General features: G+C 47.1%; 1 protein-coding gene across 1 annotated transcript; it reads left to right on the top strand.

The window, feature by feature from the left end:
- Window positions 1-682: 682 nt before the first annotated feature.
- On the top strand, window positions 683-13,676 carry LOC115181514 (solute carrier family 46 member 3-like). Its single transcript, XM_029743440.1, has 4 exons — window positions 683-924; window positions 3,973-4,056; window positions 5,267-5,423; window positions 13,536-13,676. Exons 1-4 carry the CDS (start codon window positions 696-698, stop codon window positions 13,651-13,653), a joined length of 588 nt encoding a protein of 195 aa, XP_029599300.1. The 5' UTR covers window positions 683-695; the 3' UTR covers window positions 13,654-13,676.
- Window positions 13,677-22,455: the final 8,779 nt, after the last annotated feature.

Genomic DNA, 22,455 nt, shown 5'->3' with positions numbered 1-22,455 from the left:
TGGTAGTAGAATCCTCGGTAGTAGAATCCTTGGTAGTAGAATCCTTGGCAGTAGAATCCTTGGTAGTAGAATCCTTGGTAGTAGAATCCTTGGTAGTAGAATCCTTGGTAGTAGAATCCTTGGTAGTAAGAATCCTTGGTAGTAGAATCCTTGGTAGTAGAATCCTTGGTAGTAAGAATCCTTGGTAGTAGAATCCTTGGTAGTAGAATCCTTGGTAGTAAGAATTCTTGGTAGTAGAATCCTCGGTAGTAGAATCCTTGGTAGTAGAATCCTTGGTAGTAGAATCCTTGGTAGTAAGAATCCTTGGTAGTAGAATTCTTGGTAGTAGAATCCTTGGTAGTAAGAATCCTTCTAGAATCCTTCCAGGTAAATTCGTCCAAAATCAGATTGTAGGTTTGAAGTGAAGGTTATGATGTGGAGGTTAGTATCCTATATGTCCTTGTAAATAAAATCTAAATCTATCTTTTTGTCAACAACAAAAAAAGATTCAGGAGCTCATCTGCTCATGGCTTGCTCCTCTCTCCCTCCCCCATCTTCCTCCCCCTCCCCTCATCTCCCTGTCAGGTATCTAAGCTGATTGTTCATTAGATTTAATTGAGTATTTTTTTCAAACATTGCGTTCAAATAACTAGTAACAGAAAATAAGTAACTGTGTCCACCCTCTCTCTCCCCCACAGGTGTCTAAGCTGGGTGGTATGTCCATCTTCATCCTGTATGAGCTGAATGCTCCTCTGTGTTGGAGTGAGGTGTTGGTGGGCTATGGTTCAGCCTTGTCTACACTCATCTACCTGGGGAGCTTTGCAGGGGTGTCCCTGCTGTCGCGCTGTCTTCGGGACGGGTATATAGTACTACTGGGACTGCTGTCTGTCGCTGCTGGACTACTGATGGCTGCCTTCGCCAAGAGCACACTGCTCATGTTCCTAGGTGAGACGGGGGGTGGGGTGGGGGGGTTAGGGTAAGGGTTAGGTTACGGGTTAGGGGTTAATGAAAATGTAAAAATATATATATAATTTATTTTTGCATTTTCCAATTAAGAACATTCAAAACAAAAATGAAAAGATATTAGACAACAATATAACAAAATGACAATAACCTTAAAAGACAACAGACGAGTGTAAAATAAATCGATCGATCGATCGATAGATAGATAGATAGATAGATAGATAGATAGATAGATAGATAGATAGATAGATAGATAGATAGATAGATAGATAGATAGATAGATAGATAGACACACTACCATTCAAAAGTTTGGGGTCTCTTAGAAATGTCCTTGTTTTTGAAAAATAAAAAAAATTGTCCATTAAAATAACATCAAATTGATCCGAAATACAGTGTAGACATTGTTCATGTTGTAAATCAGTATTGTAGCTGGAAACGGCTGATTTTTTTATGGAATATATACATAGGCGTACAGAGGCCCATTATCAGCAACCATCACTCTTTGGTTCCAATGGCACGTTGTGTTAGCTAATCCAAGTTTATCATTTTAAAAGGCTAATTGATCATTAGAAAACCCTTTTGCAATTATGTTAGCACAGCTGAAAACTGTTGTCCTGATTAAAGAAACAATAAAACTGGCCTTCTTTAGACTAGTTGAGTATTTGAAGCATCAGCATTTGTGGGTTTGATTACACGCTGACCAGAAACAAAGACCTTTCTTCTGAAACTCATCAGTCTATTCTTGTTGTGAGAAATGAAGACTATTCCATGCGAGAAATTGCCAAGAAACTGAAGATCTCGTCCAACGCTGTGTACTACTCCCTTCACAGAACAGCTCAAACTGGCTCTAACCAGAATAGAAAGAGGACTGGGAGGCCCCGGTGCACAACTGATCAAGAGGACAAGTACATTACAGTGTCTAGTTTGAGAAACAGACGCCTCACAAGTCCTCAACTGGCAGTTTCATTAAATAGTACCCGCAAAACACCAGTCTCAATGTCAACAGTGAAGAGGCGACTCCGGGATGCTGGCCTTCTAGGCAGAGTTGCAAAGAAAAAGCCATATCTCAGACTGGCCAATAAAAAGAAAAGATTAAGATGGGCAAAAGAACACAGACACTGGACAGAGGAACTCCACCTACTACCATTGTCAAACCTCTGAGGTAGAAATCTAGACTGCGCAGCCCAGTAGGGGAGGTTTAAGCCCCCTTGACCGTAATCAAGGGTCAGTTTATCCAGGCTAACCCTAGGGGGTTTTGCCGTGGCCAGATAAACCGTCTGGTCAGCTTGTCGAGAGAGGAACAGAATGCTGCGGGCACAGGGATAGGGAGAGATTGAAACAAATATAGAAATCTGGGCAGGACATTCGTTTTAATCACATTGATTCTACCCAGTAGAGTGAGTGGCAAGTCCATCCATTTACACAGGTCACCCTCCACCTTTTACAACAAGCTGGCCAGATTGAGTTTATAGTAATTCTTCAGGTCACCCGCCACCTTTAACAACAAACTGGCCAGATTGAGTTTATTGTAATTCTTCAGGTCACCCTCCACCTTTTACAACAAGCTGGCCAGATTGAGTTTATAGAGGTTCTTCAGGTTACCCTCCACCATTATGCCCAAATATGTGAATCCCATAGGCGACCATCTAAAAGGAAATGGTATGATGGTCAAAGACAGACAATGGTAAGATTTCGCTTTCATCAAAATTGACCTTATATCCAGAGAAATAACTATAGGACTGTAGTAGGTTCTGTAAGTGAGATGGGGAATGTTCTGGGTTCGTTAAAAATGGTACACTCCAAAAAGTCCAGAAATTTCACGAAAACACAGATGTGTGTTTGTGTAAAAATATTACACTAAAACACCCTCCCCACATCTCTCTCTCTCTCTCTCTGTCAGTCTCTCTCTGTCTCTCTCTCTGTCTCTCTCTCTCTCTCTCTCTCTCTCTCTCTCTCTCTCTTTCCTCTCACTCTCCTTCTCTACTCTCTATCCTATCTCTCTCATGTATATCTATATGGTCTCATATATCATCTCCTCTGTCTCTCTATCTGTCTCTCTCACTCTCTCGTATATCTCTCTGCTCTGTCTATCTCTCTCTCTCTCTGTCTCTCTCACTCTCTATCTCTATCTATTCTCTCTCTCTACTCTACTCTCGATACTCTCTCTCTCTCTCTCTATATCTCTACCTCTCTCTGTCTCTATCATCTCTCTCTCTCTCTCTATCTCTCTCTCTCACTCTCTCTCTCTGTCTCTCTCCTCTCTATCTTCCTAATCTTCTCTCTATCTGTCTCTGTCTTCTCTCCTATACTGTATCTCTCATTTCTACTCTCTCTCCTATCTCTCTATCTCTATCTCTATCTCTGTTCTCTTTCTGTCTCTCTCTCGCTCTCTCTGCCTCTCTCTCGCTCTCTCTGCCTCTCTCTCGCTCTCTCTGCCTCTCTCTCTCTCTCGCTCTCTCTGCCTCTCTCTCTCTCTCTGCCTCTCTCGCTCTCTCGCTCTCTCTCACTCTCTCTCTCTCTGTCTCTCTCTCTCTCTCTGTTTCTCTGTTTCTCTCTCTCCCTGTCTCTCTTCTCTCTCCCTCTCTCTCTCCCTCTCTTTTTCTCTCTCTCTATCTCTTTTCTCTCTGTCTCTCCCTCTCTTTCTCTCTCTCTCTCCCTGTCTCTCCCCCCTCTCTCTCTCCCTCTCTTTTTCTCTCTCTGTCTCTTTCTCTCTCTCTTTCTCTCTCTCTGTCTCTCTCTCTCTCCCTCTCTCCCCATGTATTGGCATGGGAAACATGTTTACATGTTTTTGGCTATATATTGTGTTGTAACTATGTGCAAATAGTTGAAGAATGAAAGGGAACATAAATAAACAGATAAATATAGGTGGTATTTACAATGTTGTTTGTGGTCCACTGGTTGTCCTTTTGTTGTGGCAATAGGTCACAAATCTTGCTGCTGTGGTATTTTTCACCTGTGTGTGTGTGTGTGTGTGTGTGTGTGTGTGTGTGTGTGTGTGTGTGTGTGTGTGTGTGTGTGTGTGTTCCTTAGTGCGGCTGCCTCTCCTTCTCTCCATCATGCCTGCTCCTGTTCTGAGGTCCATGATGTCCAAGATAGTACTCAGCTCTGAACAGGGTAAGACGCTATGCTAAGCTAGGCTACATAACATTATGTTACACTATGCTATGCTAGGATAAAATACACTATGCTATGCTAGGCTAAGCTAGGCTACATAACATTATGTTACACTATGCTAGGCTAGGCTAAATTACACACAGCTCTCACCATCTACAATTCTTACAGTGTTTCCCATGAGACTTCCCAAGGTACGATAGTGACGAGGTTAAACCACGTTCAGTACATTTACATTTGAGTAATTAAGTAAACTTGTTCAGAGCGACGTACAGTTAGCGCATTGATGTTAAGGAAGCTAAGAGAGATAACTGCAGATGATGGGTTTTGTTCTCCTCCAAATCAGCAAACGTGATAAAGACTCTGGCAGTAGTATGTCATTTATTTAACTAGGGCAAGTCAGTTAAGAACAAATTCGGATTTACAATGACGGCCTACCGGGGAACAGTGGGTTAAACTGCCTTGTTCAGGGGCAGAATGACAGATTTGTACCTTGTCAGCTTGGGGGATTCAATCTAGCAACCTTTCGGTTACTGGCCCAACGCTCTAACCACTAGGCTAGCTGCCGCCCCTCCACTCTAACCACTAGGCTACCTGCCGCCCCTCCACTCTAACCACTAGGCTACCTGCCGCCCCTCCACTCTAACCACTAGGCTACCTGCCGCCCCCTCCACTCTAACCACTAGGCTACCTTCCGCCCCCTCCACTCTAACCACTAGGCTACCTGCCGCCCCTCCACTCTAACCACTAGGCTACCTGCCGCCCCTCCACTCTAACCACTAGGCTACCTGCCTCCCCTCCACTCTAACCACTAGGCTACCTGCCGCCCCTCCACTCTAACCACTAGGCTACCTGCCGCCCCTCCACTCTAACCACTAGGCTACCTGCCGCCCCTCCACTCTAACCACTAGGCTACCTGCCGCCCCTCCACTCTAACCACTAGGCTACCTGCCTCCCCTCCACTCTAACTACTAGCCTACCTGCCTCCCCTCCACTCTAACCACTTGGCTAGCTGCCGCCCCTCCTCTCTAACCACTAGGCTAGCTGCCTCCCCTCCACTCTAACCACTAGGCTACCTGCCTCCCCTCCACTCTAACCACTAGGCTACCTGCCGCCCCTCCATTCTAACCACTAGGCTACCTGCCGCCCCTCCACTCTAACCACTAGGCTAGCTGCCTGTAAACTCCAGAACTGTGTCCTGTCCTGTCGCCAGGTGCAGTGTTTGCCTGTGTAGCGTTCGTGGAGATGCTGAGTATTGGTGTTGGGATCACCGTGTTCAGCAGTACCTACGCCTCCACTGTCTCCTGGTTCCCTGGATTCAGCTTCCTGCTGGCTTCAGCCATCGCACTCATACCGGCTGTTCTGATTGGGTGAGTCAGTCAACACAACCATTCTGATTGGACGCGTCAGTCAACGCAACCAGTTTGATTGGATGGGTGAGTACTCACAACCTTTCCTATCGGTCTAACTCAGTCAATACAACCATTCTGATTGGCCAAGTCAGTCGACACAACCAATCTGATTGGCTAAGTCAGTCAAGACAGTCATTCTGGTAAGCTAAGTCAGTCAACACAACCATACTGATTGGCTAACTCAGTCAACACAACCATTCTGATTGGCCAAGTCAGTCGACACAACCAATCTGATTGGCTAAGTCAGTCAAGACAGTCATTCTGGTAGGCTAAGTCAGTCAACACAACCATACTTATTGGCTATCTCAGTCAACACAACCATTCTGATTGGCCAAGTTAGAAAACACAACCATTCTGATTGGATGGGTCAGTCAACACAACCATTCTGATTGGATGGGTCAGTCAACATAACCATTCTGGTTGGGTGGGTCAATACAACCAAATCACATAGATAAAAGTCGGGATCAAAATAAATCAAAGTCAAATCAAATTGTATTGGTTCGCTGTACACATATTTAGCAGATGTTATCACAGATGTAGTCGAAATGCTTATGTTCCTTGTTCCAACAGTGCAGTAACACCTAACAATATAAAACAAAACACACTAATCCCCAAAAACATGAAAAGAAAGAGAAGTTAAGAAATATAGAAATACTACAATGAGCAATGTCAGAGTCAGAAATATAAATTAACCCCCTGGAGTCGATGTCCGAAGCCCCCGTGGAGTCGATGTCCGAAGCCCCCCTGGAGTCGATGTCTGAAGCCCCCCGTAGAGTCAATGTCAGAAGCCCCCCAGGAGTCTATGGCCGAAGCCCCCCCCCCCTGGAGTCGATGTCTGAAGCCCCCCCTGGAGTCAATGTCAGAAGCCCCCCAGGAGTCGATGTCCGAAGCCCCCCCCTGGAGTCGATGTCTGAAGCCCCCTGGAGTCGATGTCCGAAGCCCCCCCTGGAGTCGATGTCAGAAGCCCCCCTGGAGTCGATGTCCGAAGCCCCCCCTGGAGTCAATGTCCGAAGCCCCCCTGGAGTCGATGTCTGAAGCCCCCCCTGGAGTAGATGTCTGAAGCCCCCCTGGAGTCGATGTCCGAAGCCCCCCCTGGAGTCGATGTCCGAAGCCCCCCTGGAGTCGATGTCCGAAGCCACAACCCTAGAGTCAATGTCCGAAGCCCCCCCTGGAGTTGATGTCCGAAGCCCCCCCTGGAGTCGATGTCAGAAGCCCCCCTGGAATCGATGTCCGAAGCCCCCCCTGGAGTCGATGTCCGAAGCCCCCCCTGGAGTCGATGTCCGAAGCCCCCCCGGAGTCGATGTCTGAAGCCCCGCTGGAGTCGATGTCCGAAGCCCCCCCTGGAGTCGATGTCCGAAGCCCCCCCGGAGTCGATGTCTGAAGCCCCGCTAGAGTTGATGTCCGAAGCCCCCCCTGGAGTCGATGTCCAAAGCCCCCCCCTGGAGTCCATGTCCGAAGCTCCCCCCTGGAGTCGATGTCTGAAGCCCCCCCTGGAGTCCATGTCAGAAGCCCCCCTGGAGTCCATGTCCGAAGCCCCCCCTGGAGTCGATGTCCGAAGCCCCCCCTGGAGTCGATGTCCGAAGCCCCCCCCTGGAGTCGATGTCAGAAGGCTCGCCTGGAGTCGATGTCCGAAGCCCCCCCTGGAGTCGATGTCAGAAACACCCTGGAGTCGATTTCCGAAGCCCCCCCCTGGAGTCGATGTCCGAAGCCCCCCCTGGAGTCGATGTCAGAAGCCCCCTGGAGTCGATGTCCGAAGCCCCCCCTGGAGTCGATGTCCGAAGCCCCCCCTGGAGACGATGTCCGAAGCCCCCCCCTGGAGTCGATGTCAGAAGCACCCCTGGAGTCGATGTCCGAAGCCCCCCTCCTGGAGTCAATGTCCGAAGCCCCCCTGGAGTCGATGTCAGAAGCCCCCCTGGAGTCGATGTCCAAAGCCCCCCCTGGAGTCGATGTCCGAAGCCACCCCTGGAGTCGATGTCAGAAGCCCCCCCTGGAGTCGATGTCCGAAGCCCCCCCCCGGAGTCAATGTCCGAAGCCCCCCTGGAGTCAATGTCAGAAGCCCCCCCCTGGAGTCGATGTCAGAAGCCCCCCTGGAGTCGATGTCCGAAGCCCCCCCTGGAGTCGATGTCCGAAGCCCCCCCTGGAGTCGATGTCCGAAGCCCCCCCTGGAGTCGATGTCCGAAGCCACCCCTGGAGTCGATGTCCGAAGCCCCCCCTGGAGTCGATGTCAGAAGCCCCCTGGAGTCGATGTCCGAAGCCCCCCCCCGGAGTCAATGTCCGAAGCCCCCCTGGAGTCAATGTCAGAAGCCCCCCCCCTGGAGTCGATGTCAGAAGCCCCCCTGGAGTCGATGTCCGAAGCCCCCCCTGGAGTCGATGTCCGAAGCCCCCCCTGGAGTCGATGTCCGAAGCCCCCCCTGGAGTCGATGTCCGAAGCCACCCCTGGAGTCGATGTCAGAAGCCCCCCCCTGGAGTCGATGTCCGAAGCCCCCCGTGGAATTGATGTCCGAAGCCCCCCCTGGAGTCGATGTCCGAAGCCCCCCCTGGAGTCGATGTCCGAAGCCACCCCTGGAGTCGATGTCCGAAGCCCCCCCTGGAATCGATGTCAGAAGCCCCCTGGAGTCGATGTCCGAAGCCCCCCTGGAGTCGATGTCCGAAGCCCCCCCTGGAGACGATGTCCGAAGCCCTCCCCTGGAGTCGATGTCAGAAGCACCCCTGGAGTCGATGTCCGAAGCCCCCCTCCTGGAGTCGATGTCCGAAGCCCCCCTGGAGTCGATGTCAGAAGCCCCCCTGGAGTCGATGTCCAAAGCCCCCCCTGGAGTCGATGTCCGAAGCCACCCCTGGAGTCGATGTCAGAAGCCCCCCCTGGAGTCGATGTCCGAAGCCCCCCCTGGAGTCGATGTCCGAAGCCACCCCTGGAGTCGATGTCAGAAGCCCCCCCCCTGGAGTCGATGTCCGAAGCCCCCCGTGGAGTTGATGTCCGAAGCCACCCCTGGAGTCGATGTCAGAAGCCCCCCGTAGAGTCGATGTCCGAAGCCCCCCGTGGAGTTGATGTCCGAAGCCACCCCTGGAGTCGATGTCAGAAGCCCCCCCTGGAGTCGATGTCCGAAGTGTTCTCCGTTTTGCTCTACGACCCCCCCCCCCCTCCCCACAGAAGACTCGTCTGAAGGTCCCCCCGGGAACCAGTTGAAAAAAATGAATGGTATATGGAGAGTGTTCAGTGACAATGATAAGGGGTTAAATACATGTACTGTAATTTCCGGACTATTAAGCGCACCTGAATATAAGCCGCACCCACTGAATTAAATTTTTTTGAACATAAATAAGCCGCACATGTCTATAAGCCTCAGGTGCCTACCGGTACATTGAAACAAATGAACTTTACACAGGCTTTTTATTTTATTTATTTTATTTCACCTTTATTTAACCAGGTAGGCTAGTTGAGAACAAGTCCTTTATTTAACCAGGTAGGCCAGTTCAGAACAAGTCCTTTATTTAACCAGGTAGGCAAGTTGAGAACAAGTTCTCATTTACAATTGCGACCTGGCCAAGATAAAGCAAAGCAGTTCGACAACATACAAAAACACAGAGTTACACATGGAGTAAAACAACATACAATCAATGATGCAGTAGAAAAAAATAAGACTATATACAATGTGAGCAAATGATGTGAGATAAGGGAGGTAAAGGCAAAAAATGCCATGGTGGCAAAGTAAATAAAGTATGGCAAGAAAAACACTGGAATGGTAGATTTGTAGTTTGAAGAAAATTAAAAGTTAAAATATAAATAATATGGTGCAAAGGAGCAAAATAAATAAAATAAATAAATACAGTAGGGGAAGAGGTAGTTGTTTGGGCTAAATTATAGATGGGCTATGTACAGGTGCAGTAATCTGTGAGCTGCTCTGACAGCTGGTGCTTAAAGCTAGTGAGGGAGATCAGTGTTTCCAGTTTTAGAGATTTTTGTAGTTCGTTCCAGTCATTGGCAGCTGAGAACTGGAAGGAGAGACGACCAAAGGAGGAGTTGGCTTTAGGGGTGACCAGAGAGATATACCTGCTGGAGCGCGTGCTACAGGGGGGTGCTGCTATGGTGACCAGTGAGCGGAGATAAGGGGGGACTTTACCTAGCAGGGTCTTGTAGATGACCTGGAGCCAGTGTGTTTGGCGACGATTATGAAGTGAAGGCAAGCCAACGAGAGCATACAGGTCGCAGTGGTGGGTTGTATATGGGGCTTTGGTGACAAAACGGATGGCACTGTGATAGACTGCATCCAGCTTGTTGAGTAGGGTATTGGAGGCTATTTTGTAAATGACATCGCCGAAGTCGAGGATTGGTAGGATGGTCAGTTTTACGAGGGTATGTTTGGCAGCATGAGTGAAGGATGCTTTGTTGCGAAATAGTAAGCCAATTCTAGATTTCACTTTGGATTGGAGATGATTGATGTGAGTCTGGAAGGAGAGTTTACAGTCTAACCAGACACCTAGGTATTTGTAGTTGTCCACAAATTCTAAGTCAGAACCGTCCAGAGAAGTTATGCTGGATGGGCGGGCAGGTGCAGGCAGCGATCGGTTGAAGAGCATGCATTTAGTTTTACTTGTGTTTAGGAGCAGTTGGAGACCACGGAAGGAGAGTTGAATGGCATTGAAGCTCGTCTGGAGGGTTGTTAACACAGTGTCCAAAGAAGGGCCAGAAGTATACAGAATGGTGTCGTCTTTAACAAAACATGGCTTGTAACAAAAATAAATAGGCTTTAACGAAACACAGCTTGTAACAAAAAATAAATAGGCTTTAACGAAACACGGCTTGTAACAAAAAATAAAAAATTTGCAGTAAGCTGTAGTTGTCTTTTTGCACTGAGTCAATTCCTCACGCTGCTGTTTCCAACGTCTTATCATCGACTCATTAAGACCAAGCTCCCGTGCAGCAGCTCTATTTCCTTTTCCAACAGCCAGATCAATCGCCTTCAACTTGAAAGCTGCATCATATGCATTTCTCCGTGTCTTTGCCATGATGAGGGTGACAAAATGACTACCGTAATCAGAATGATGGGAAGTTTGAGAGCGCTCGATTTAATCTAAACAGTAAACAAAAAAGTTGTTTGACCTTAACCCGTTCGGCAATTTCATTGGTCTAATGAAAGCTTCATGCCCCCAAAAAACTGAGCACGTCACAGAATGTGTTTTTTTGGAGAAAAAAAATTGAAAGCGGGAAAAATCCATATATTAGCCGCGTCATTGTTTAAGCCGCGAGGTTCAAAGCGTGGGAAAAAAGTTGCGGCTTATAGTCCTGAATTTACGGTAGTTTATCTGTTATTCAATGCATTTGTATGGGCTAATAGCTTAGAGACTGGGCTTAGACTGGGTTTAGACAGGGCTTAGACTGGGATTAGACAGGGCTAAAACAGGGCTAAGACTGGGCTTAGACTGGGCATAGACGGGGCTTAGACAGGGCTAAAACAGGGCTAAACCTCGGTTAAAACTGGGATTAGACAGGGCTTAGACTGGGCTTAGATGGGGCTTAGACTGGGTTTCGACTGGGCTTAGACAGGGCTAAGACTGAGCTTAGACAGGGCTAAGACAGGGCTAAAACTGGGATTAGACAGGGCTTAGACTGGGCTTAGATGGGGCTTAGACTGGGTTTCGACAGGGCTAAGACAGGGCTAAAACTGGGATTAGACAGGGCTTAGACTGGGTTTACATGGGGCTTAGACTGGGTTTAGACTGGGTTTAGACTGGGCTAAGACAGGGCTAAAACTGGGTTTAGACTGGGCTTATACTGGGCTTATACTGTCATGGGTTTCGTATGTACTATATTATAGTGTGTATAGATATTATGGACAGTTACTGAATAGAAAATATGTGTACAAGGTAGTTTAATAAGATTAACCTGGACTGCAATACAGATGATACATATGAAGTGAGGAATACAGTAGGTAAACATTATTAAAGTGACCAGTGATTCCATATCTATGTACAGTACATACATACCTATAGGGCAGCAGCATCTAAGGTTCAGGGCAGGGTACCAGGTGGTAGCTGGCTAGTAACAGTAACTAAGGTTCAGGGCAGGGTACTGGGTGGAGGCTGGCTAGTAACTGTAACTAAGGTTCAGGGCAGGGTACTGGGTGGAGGCCGGCTAGTAACAGTCACAAAGGTTCAGGGGAGGGTACTGGGTGGAGGCTAGTGACAGTAACTAAGGTTCAGGGCAGGGTACTGGGTGGAGGCTAGTAACAGTAACTAAGGTTCAGGGCAGGGTACTGGGTGGAGGCCGGCTAGTAACAGTAACTAAGGTTCAGGGCAGGGTACTGGGTGGAGGCTGGCTAGTAACAGTAACTAAGGTTCAGGGCAGGGTACTGGGTGGAGGCCGGCTAGTAACAGTAACTAAGGTTCAGGGCAGGGTACTGGGTGGAGGCTGGCTAGTAACAGTAACTAAGGTTCAGGGCAGGGTACTGGGTGGTAGCCGGCTAGTAACAGTAACTAAGGTTCAGGGCAGGGTACTGGGTGGAGGCCGGCTAGTAACTGTAACTAAGGTTCAGGGCAGGGTACTGAGTGGAGGCTGGCTAGTAACAGTAACTAAGGTTCAGGGCAGGGTACTGGGTGGAGGCTGGCTAGTAACAGTAACTAAGGTTCAGGGCAGGGTACTGGGTGGAGGCCGGCTAGTAACTGTAACTAAGGTTCAGGGCAGGGTACTGGGTGGAGGCCGGCTAGTAACTGTAACTAATGTTCAGGGCAGGGTACTGAGTGGAGGCTGGCTAGTAACAGTAACTAAGGTTCAGGGCAGGGTACTGGGTGGAGGCTGGCTAGTAACAGTAAATAAGGTTCAGGGCAGGGTACTGGGTGGAGGCCGGCTAGTAACAGTAACTAAGGTTCAGGGCAGGGTACTGGGTGGAGGCCGGCTAGTAACTGTAACTAAGGTTCAGGGCAGGGTACTGGGTGGAGGCTAGTAACTGTAACTAAGGTTCAGGGCAGGGTACTGGGTGGAGGCTGGCTAGTAACAGTAACTAAGGTTCAGGGTAGGGTACTGGGTGGAGGCTAGTAACAGTAACTAAGGTTCAGGGCAGGGTACTGGGTGGAGGCTAGTAACAGTCACTAAGGTTCAGGGCAGGGTACTGGGTGGAGGCTGGCTAGTAACAGTAAATAAGGTTCAGGGCAGGGTACTGGGTGGAGGCTGGCTAGTAACAGTCACTAAGGTTCAGGGCAGGGTACTGGGGGAGGCTAGAAACAGTAACAGTCTGTCTGTCTGTCTGTCTGTCTCCAGGGTGGTAATGTGTCTGTCTGTCTGTCTGTCTGTCTGTCTGTCTGTCTGTCTGTCTGTCTGTCTGTCTGTCTGTCTGTCTGTCTGTCTCCAGGGTAGTAATGTGTCTGTCTGTCTGTCTGTCTGTCTGTCTGTCTGTCTGTCTGTCTGTCTGTCTGTCTGTCTGTCTGTCTGTCTCCAGGGTAGTAATGTGTCTGTCTGTCTGTCTGTCTCCAGGGTGGTAATGTGTCTGTCTGTCTGTCTGTCTGTCTGTCTGTCTGTCTGTCTGTCTGTCTGTCTGTCTGTCTGTCTGTCTCCAGGGTAGTAATGTGTCTGTCTGTCTGTCTGTCTCCAGGGTGGTAATGTGTCTGTCTGTCTCCAGGGTGGTAATGTGTCTGTCTGTCTGTCTCCAGGGTGGTAATGTGTCTGTCTGTCTGTCTCCAGGGTAGTAATGTGTCTGTCTGTCTGTCTGTCTGTCTGTCTGTCTGTCTGTCTGTCTGTCTGTCTGTCTGTCTCCAGGGTAGTAATGTGTCTGTCTGTCTGTCTGTCTCCAGGGTGGTAATGTGTCTGTCTGTCTGTCTGTCTCCAGGGTGGTAATGTGTCTGTCTGTCTCCAGGGTGGTAATGTGTCTGTCTGTCTGTCTCCAGGGTAGTAATATGTCTGTCTGTCTGTCTGTCTGTCTGTCTGTCTGTCTGTCTGTCTGTCTGTCTCCAGGGTGGTAATGTGTCTGTCTGTCTGTCTCCATGGTGGTAATGTGTCTGTCTGTCTGTCTCCAGGGTGGTAATGTGTCTGTCTGTCTGTCTCCAGGGTGGTAATGTGTCTGTCTGTCTGTCTGTCTCCAGGGTGGTAATGTGTCTGCGTCTGGACAAGGATGAAGAGGCCAGTCGACTAACAGCTGATGATGACGAGGAAGAGGAAGAGACAGAGAGCTGTGGACAGTCACTACAGCTACCACACTGAGCTACCACACTACAGCTACCACACTACAGCTACCACACTGAGCTACCACACTACAGCTACCACACTGAGCTACCACACTACAGCTACCACACTACAGCTACCACACTGAGCTACCACACTACAGCTACCACACTGAGCTACCACACTACAGCTACCACACTGCAGCTACCACACTGAGCTACCACACTACAGCTACCACACTGAGCTACCACACTACAGCTACCACACTGAGCTACCACACTACAGCTACCACACTACAGCTACCACACTGAGCTACCACACTACAGCTACCACACTGCAGCTACCACACTGAGCTACCACACTACAGCTACCACACTACAGCTACCCCACTGAGCTACCACACTACAGCTACCACACTGAGCTACCACACTGAGCTACCACACTGAGCTACCACACTGAGCTACCACACTACAGCTACCACACTGAGCTACCACACTGAGCTACCACACTGAGCTACCACACTACAGCTACCACACTACAGCTACCACACTGAGCTACCACACTACAGCTACCACACTGAGCTACCACACTGAGCTACCACACTACAGCTACCACAATACACCTACCACGCTGAGCTACCACACTGAGCTACCACACTACAGCTACCACACTGAGCTACCACACTGAGCTACCACACTGAGCTACCACACTGAAGCTACCACACTGCAGCTACCACACTGCAGCTACCACACTGAGCTACCGCACTACAGCTACCGCACTGAGCTACCGCACTACAGCTACCGCGCTGAGCTACCGCACTGCAGCTACCGCACTGCAGCTACCGCACTGCAGCTACCGCACTACAGCTACCGCACTGAGCTACCGCACTACAGCTACCACGCTGAGCTACCACACTGAGCTACCACGCTGTGTGAGCTGACCCTTTTGTAGCTTAATGATTGATGACATAAAAAAACACTCATCTGATTGGTCAACCCAGTGTGAAAGTGAATAAAAACTATTCTGTAAAATATGAATGCATGAATAACTGTCAGTCACTTTTGACTAAAATGTCAGCTAAATGGTATATATTGTAGAATTGTAAAACAATACAGAATAATTGAGTAAACAACACTGGAATTGGACTTTTTCCACCATACAAAAGGGATAGTTCACCCAAATTACACAATTTTATCTTTATTTAACTAGGCAAGTCAGTTAAGAACAAATTCTTATTTTCAATGACGGCCTACCGGGGAACAGTGGGTTATAACTGCCTTGTTCATGGGGGGGGGGGTAGCAACTCGCATACAACAGAACTAGAACAACCAAATTACCTAGGGATCCAATAAGAACATTTCAACAAAACAGACTGAGCAATCGATGAAACGAAACATGACCGCTATAAACAAATCAAGACAACACTAGCCTCCATTATAATAATATAAATCCTCCATATTTAATTTCATGTTTTTTTTGTTCTATTTGATCCTTTCACTTTCTCTTTCTGAACTTCTAATGTGAGCGGAGTAGTCCTCCTGACAATGATCGAACGAGCAGCTGCTCACCGATTTGATGGCTCTAACTTAGTTCCACCTCCAAGTATACCAAAACATCTGATATACAGACGTCTGCTATCGACGGTAAACGCTGGATCTGATTGAGTGTACACTTTTCATGTTTAATTTTTATATAGCTAGCTAGTTTTTTATTGAGCTCTCATTTACACTGTCTACTTTTATCCACCAGCATTGAATTTGTTGCAGTTGTCCTTCAGCTTCCGGTGCATTGACACAGCTGGTGATGACATTAAACATAAATTACATTTGTCAAAACGTAAATAACTTGCGGAAAATGTTACTTACATTTTTTTTTTAAATGCAATTCCGTGGTGTGTTATCTGACAAAGGTATTAATGTGAGTTTCTGTGCTTCTGCCTCCCTGCTCGTTGTTTTCACCATATCAATTGCGGCCGGTAATATCAAAGTGTCTGAAATAGTGTGTGGTTTCATAGCGTAGCGGGCCTAGCCATTCACCGCGGGAATGATTCAACAGTGTGTGGTTTCATAGTGTAGCGGGCCTAGCCATTCACCATGGGAATGATTCAACAGTGTGTGGTTTCATAGCGTAGCGGGCCTAGCCATTCACCGCGGGAATGATTCAACAGTGTGTGGTTTCATAGCGTAGCGGGCCTAGCCATTCACCGCGGGAATGATTCAACAGTGTGTGGTTTCATAGCGTAGCGGGCCTAGCCATTCACCGCGGGAATGATTCAACAGTGTGTGGTTTCATAGCGTAGCGGGCCTAGCCATTCACCGCGGGAATGATTCAACAGTGTGTGGTTTCATAGCGTAGCGGGCCTAGCCATTCACCGCGGGAATGATTCAACAGTGTGTGGTTTCATAGCGTAGCGGGCCTAGCCATTCACCGCGGGAATGATTCAACAGTGTGTGGTTTCATAGCGTAGCGGGCCTAGCCATTCACCGCGGGAATGATTCAACAGTGTGTGGTTTCATAGCGTAGCGGGCCTAGCCATTCACCGCGGGAATGATTCAATAGTGTGTGGTTTCATAGCGTAGCGGGCCTAGCCATTCACCGCGGGAATGATTCTAGTGCAACGGTCAAGTGAGGCCTTTTTACACAATCTAACGGCGTTCTCTTGTTGAAATGTTTCTTTAAATTTTAATCACTTTAATTTTCATTTTTAAGGTTAACCACATTACAATGATTTTGAGAGATAATCATGAAACATTTTTTTAACAGGATTTTGGAAAATGTCCCGCAACTCCATTTTCATATCAGGCGACCCCTAGTTTGGGACCGCTGGGTTCGGGATAAGGCTAAGTTTAGGAGTTACGTTAAAGGTTAAGGTTAGGGGAAGGGTTAGCTATAAGGGTTAAGGTTAGGGGAAGGGTTAGCTATAAGGGTTAAGGTTAGGGGAAGGGTTAGCTATAAGGGTTAAGGTTAGGGGAAGGGTTAGCTATAAGGGTTAAGGTTAGGGGAAGGGTTAGCTATAAGGGTTAAGGTTAGGGGAAGGGTTAGCTATAAGGGTTAAGGTTAGGGGAAGGGTTAGCTATAAGGGATAAGGTTAGGGTTAGGGGAAGGGTTAGCTATAAGGGTTAAGGTTAGGGGAAGGGTTAGCTATAAGGGTTAAGGTTAGGGGAAGGGGAAGGGTTAGCTATAAGGGTTAAGGTTAGGGGAAAGGTTAGCTATAAGGGATAAGGTTAGGGGAAGGGTTAGCTATAAGGGTTAAGGTTAGGGGAAGGGTTAGCTATAAGGGTTAAGGTTAGGGGAAGGGTTAGCTATAAGGGTTAAGGTTAGGGGAAGGGGAAGGGTTAGCTATAAGGGTTAGGGTTAGGGGAAGGGTTAGCTATAAGGGATAAGGTTAGGGTTAGGGGAAGGGTTAGCTATAAGGGTTAAGGTTAGGGGAAGGGTTAGCTATAAGGGTTAAGGTTAGGGTTAGGGGAAGGGTTAGCTATAAGGGTTAAGGTTAGGGTTAGGGGAAGGGTTAGCTATAAGGGAAAAGGTTAGGGGAAGGGTTAGCTCTAAGGGATAAGGTTAGGGGAAGGGTTAAGGTGAGGGGAAGGGAAGGGTTAAGGTTAGGGGAAGGGTTAGCTATAAGGGAAAAGGTTAGGGGAAGGGTTAGCTATAAGGGTTAAGGTTAGGGGAAGGGTTAGCTCTAAGGGATAAGGTTAGGGGAAGGGTTAAGGTGAGGGGAAGGGAAGGGTTAAGGTTAGGGGAAGGGTTAGCTCTAAGGGATAAGGTTAGGGGAAAGGTTAGCTATAAGGGTTAAGGTTAGGGGAAGGGTTAGCTATAAGGGATAAGGTTAGGGGAAGGGTTAGCTATAAGGGTTAAGGTTAGGGGAAGGGTTAGCTATAAGGGATAAGGTTAGGGGAAAGGTTAGCTATAAGGGTTAAGGTTAGGGGAAGGGTTAGCTATAAGGGATAAGGTTAGGGGAAGGGTTAGCTATAAGGGTTAAGGTTAGGGGAAGGGTTAGCTATAAGGGATAAGGTTAGGGGAAGGGTTAGCTATAAGGGTTAAGGTTAGGGGAAGGGTTAGCTATAAGGGATACGGTTAGGGGAAGGGTTAGCTATAAGGGATAAGGTTAGGGTTAGCTATGAGGGTTAAGGTTAAGGTTAGGGGAAGGGTTAGCTATAAGGGTTAAGGTTAGGGGAAGGGTTAGCTATAAGGGTTAAGGTTAGGGGAAGGGTTAGCTATAAGGGTTAAGGTTAGAGGAAGGGGAAGGGTTAGCTATAAGGGATAAGGTTAGGGGAAGTGTTAGCTATAAGGGTTAATGTTAGGGGAAGGGTTAGCTATAAGGGTTAAGGTTAGGGTTAGGGGAAGGGTTAGCTATAAGGGTTAAGGTTAGGTTTAGGGGAAGGGTTAGCTATAAGGGATAAGGTTAGGGTTAGGGGAAGAGTTAGCTATAAGGGATAGGGTTAGAGTTAGGGGAAGGGTTAGCTAACATGCTAAGTAGTTGCAAAGTAGCTTAAAAGTAGTAAGTTGTTGAAAAGTTGCTAATTAGCGAAAGCTGTTTGTGATGAGATTCGAACCCTTTGGGTTGTTAGACATTCGCATTGTGTCTTATGTAACCAAACATAACATATCATACTCATATAAGAGTCCCGGATTTAAGGTTTGCTATGTTACGTCTAGTCTATGAGACCAGGCTGGTGTGGATAACTATAATTAAATAGAGGGCTTAATTCAATCCGCGTTGTGGATATTTAGCTTTACAGCGTGAGTGAAATTTAAAGGCAATGTTCACGCTTTAGCTGAGACTGCAGTCACGTAATATTTCGTTTCAATCATAAATTATCTTTACATTTCTATCGCGGAATCTGTAACACTTCGGCTTTAGATTGAATAGTCTAAAAACGCTAGCTACCTAACCATCCATGTTGAGGCTATGGGAATGCTAACAACGCTAACGTCGGCGTCCTACTACATGAAAACAAACATTTACATATTTTTTTTATAATTTTCCTCAACAGAGTATTAATACAGTATATCTTTCAGATTCTGTTCATTTCTTTTTTGACGAATGTCATTTATATTTATCAACTACTCATCCCTGGGTTTGCTGTCTCTGTGGTGGCTAATTTCCGCATTACCAAACGAGGAGTTACAAAACACACCAGTCCGAGTTAAACTACATCTTTAATACTTAATTAAGATACTTTTGCAAAAGTTCTTGACCCCACCAATGCATTCTCTCGAATGAATCATTTAATGAGGTGCTTACAGAATGGCTACAGGGATCTTTTATAGCAACGATACAGCCCCTTCAACGTACATTGACAAACCACAGATACTTAGTAACAGTTCACAAAGGTTACGTTTTGTATGACAGATATCAATAAAACACATCAGACAGTAACTGCTATGACAACAGGGTTCATTGAATAGCCCAGTATCTGGCCCCCTTAGAACTGTCCCTTCCTGGTACGGTATTGAACAGAACTATTTCATCCAATGGCATATATCAATTGTCAACTCTAGATACTCCCATCTCAAGCAAACTCCCTCTTGACCCTACTCCTGGACAAGCTCACTGGGGGGAGTGAGCCTCTAGGCCATATATTATCACAGGATAAGTGTGAGATCTAAGAGACCATGGTCCCAGACACTGCCATAAACCTCCCCACAATAAGGAAAAGGAGGGTGTGACTTGCTCACAGACATTGTGGAGACAAGTCATTGGTTCCCCAGTAATCACGCCATCCCTTCACATGGTTTAAGCATAGGTAAAGAGACATTCACATATGAAGACAATATTTCTTTCTGTCCTCCTCTCTTGCTGATATTCTGCAGAGCAACAGAGACCAGTAAAAGACAAGTCTGACCTCTTCCCCTCTCTGGGTCCACAGTGTCTGAGCCCCAGCTAAGGGAAATGTGTAACTGAAAAGACACCAGAGTCCAATGGACACTTTCTAATGACAAGTACCTCAAATAAGCATATTATACTAATAAAACATCTTAATTATCTATGTTACCCAACTAATTCTGATTCGTCCACGACATCTGTCAACGGGCCAGAATGGACTGGAAGTTTGAAAACAACAGCATTCAATCAGGAAGTGGGTCAAGTTGGCAGGGCTACATAAGGTGAATTTACAACAAGGCAAATGATCATTTGACATCTTGATCGTCATAACAACAGCTGTCAGACAGTTGGCAGTTGGGGGAAAATGGCTGCCAGTCAGTTTATAGTTCCAGCAAACATGGTGGATTTTAAATGAATATTTGTATTTGCTGGACCCCAGCTACTCTTCCTGGGGTCCAGCAAGATTAAAGCAGTTTATACAATTTTAAAAACATTACAATACATTCACGGATTTCACAACACACTGTGTGCCCTCAGGCCCCTACTCCACCACTACCACATATCTACAGTACTAAATCCATGTGTATGTATAGTGCGTATGATATCGTGTGTGTGTGTGTGTGTGTGTGTGTGTGTGTGTGTGTGTGTGTGTGTGTGCGTGCGTGCGTGCGTGCGTGCGTGTGTGTGTGTGTCTGTGTGTGTGTGTGTGTGTGTGTGTTGCTTCACAGTTCCCGCTGTATTTTGATCTGTTTTTTAAATGTAATTTTACTGCTTGCATCAGTTACCTGATGTGGAATAGAGTTCCATGTAGTCATGGCTCTATGTAGTACTGTGCTCCTCCCATAGTCTGTTCTGGACTTGGGGACTGTGAAGAGACCTCTGGTGGCATGTCTTGTGGGGTATGTATGGGTGTCTGAGCTGTGTGCCAGTAGTTTAGACAGACCTCTGGTGGCATGTCTTGTGGGGTATGGATGGGTGTCTGAGCTGTGTGCCAGTAGTTTAGACAGACCTCTGGTGGCATGTCTTGTGGGGTATGTATGGGTGTCTGAGCTGTGTGCCAGTAGTTTAGACAGACCTCTGGTGGCATGTCTTGTGGGGTATGCATGGGTGTCTGAGCTGTGTGCCAGTAGTTTAGACAGACCTCTGGTGGCATGTCTTGTGGGGTATGTATGGGTGTCTGAGCTGTATGCCAGTAGTTTAGACAGACCTCTGGTGGCATGTCTTGTGGGGTATGGATGGGTGTCTGAGCTGTGTGCCAGTAGTTTAGACAGACCTCTGGTGGCATGTCTTGTGGGGTATGGATGGGTGTCTGAGCTGTGTGCCAGTAGTTTAGACAGACCTCTGGTGGCATGTCTTGTGGGGTATGTATGGGTGTCTGAGCTGTGTGCCAGTAGTTTAGACAGACCTCTGGTGGCATGTCTTGTGGGGTATGGATGGCTGTCTGAGCTGTGTGCCAGTAGTTTAAACAGACCTCTGGTGGCATGTCTTGTGGGGTATGTATGGGTGTCTGAGCTGTGTGCCAGTAGTTTAGACAGACCTCTGGTGGCATGTCTTGTGGGGTATGGATGGGTGTCTGAGCTGTGCGCCAGTAGTTTAGACAGACCTCTTGTGGCATGTCTTGTGGGGTATGTATGGGTGTCTGAGCTGTGTGCCAGTAGTTTAGACAGACCTCTGGTGGCATGTCTTGTGGGGTATGGATGGGTGTCTGAGCTGTGTGCCAGTAGTTTAGACAGACCTCTGGTGGCATGTCTTGTGTGGTATGGATGGATGGGTGTCTGAGCTGTGTGCCAGTAGTTTAGACAGGCAGCTCGGTTCATTCAACATGTCAATACCTCTCATAAATAAAAGTAGTGATGAAGTCAATCTCTCCTCCACTTTCAGCCAGGAGAGATTGACATGCATATTATTAATATTAGCTCTCTGTGTACATCTAAGGGTCAGCCATGCTGCCCTGTTCTGAGCCAATTGCAATTTTCGTAAGTCATTTTTTGTGGCACCTGACCACACGACTGAACAGTAGTCCAGGTGTGACAAAACTAGGGCCTGTAGGACCTGCCTTGTTGATAGTGTTGTTAAGAAGGTAGAAACTAGGGCCTGTAGGACCTGCCTTGTTGATAGTGTTGTTAAGAAGGTAGAGCAGTGCTTTATTATGGACAGACTTCTCCCCATCTTAGCAACTGTTGTATCAATATGTTTTGACCATGACTGTTTAGGGTAACTCCAAGCAGTTAAGTCACATCAACTTGCTCAATTTCCACATAATTTATTACAAGTTTTAGTTGAGGTTTAGCGTTTAGTGAATGATATGTCCCAAATACAATGCTTTTAGATTCAGAAATATTTTCTAATTTATTCGTTGCCACCCATTCTGAAACTAACTGCAGCTCTTTGTTGAGTGTTGCAGTCATTTCAGTCGCTGTAGTACCTGATGTGTATGGTGTTGAGTCATCCTCATACATAGAAACTATGGCTTTACTCAAAGTCAGTGACATGTTGTTAGTAAAAATTGAAAAAAGTAATGGGCCTAAACAGCTACCCTGGGGAATTCCTGATTCTAACTGGATTATGTTCCATTCCATTAAAGAACACCCTCTGTGTTCTGTTAGACAGGTAACTCTTTATCCACATTATAGCAGGGGGTGTAAAGCCATAACACATACGTTTTTCCAGCAGCAGACTATAATCGATAATGTCAAAACAAGACAGATAGTTCACTCAGGCCGTTTACCATTGGAGGAAAATAAAAATCAGTTGCGTTCTGCTTAACAGAGTGGTTCTACCATAGACACCAATACGAAAGCAGCTGGATCTGGTCCGCTTCATTCACTGACTTCCATTGAACCAGAAAAAAATGATATCTCGCTTCCTCTTCCGTCTCTATTTCAAGTACTGCTAACACAGTGCACTCGGTCCAGAGACCTACACAGGATAATATAGCCATAGAACCCCCCCCCCCCCTTCCCCACTGAGCTATGCAGTCTACAATCCCCGTTCTGTTCTATGCAGTCTACAAT

Source organism: Salmo trutta, unplaced genomic scaffold (genome assembly GCF_901001165.1).
Source record: "Salmo trutta unplaced genomic scaffold, fSalTru1.1, whole genome shotgun sequence".
Classification (NCBI taxonomy): domain Eukaryota; kingdom Metazoa; phylum Chordata; class Actinopteri; order Salmoniformes; family Salmonidae; genus Salmo; species Salmo trutta.
The sequence above is the reverse complement of the archived record's forward strand: the minus strand, read 5'-3'. Positions and strand labels throughout refer to the sequence as shown.

Excerpts from the sequence above, each read along its gene's own strand:
- LOC115181514 (XM_029743440.1), top strand. The coding sequence starts at position 696 with ATGTCCATCTTCATCCTGTATGAGCTGAATGCTCCTCTGTGTTGGAGT. Across the intron at positions 925-3,972 it reads CACACTGCTCATGTTCCTAG|TGCGGCTGCCTCTCCTTCTC; the intron begins GTGAGACGGGGG and ends TGTGTTCCTTAG. Across the intron at positions 5,424-13,535 it reads ATACCGGCTGTTCTGATTGG|GGTGGTAATGTGTCTGCGTC; the intron begins GTGAGTCAGTCA and ends GTCTGTCTCCAG.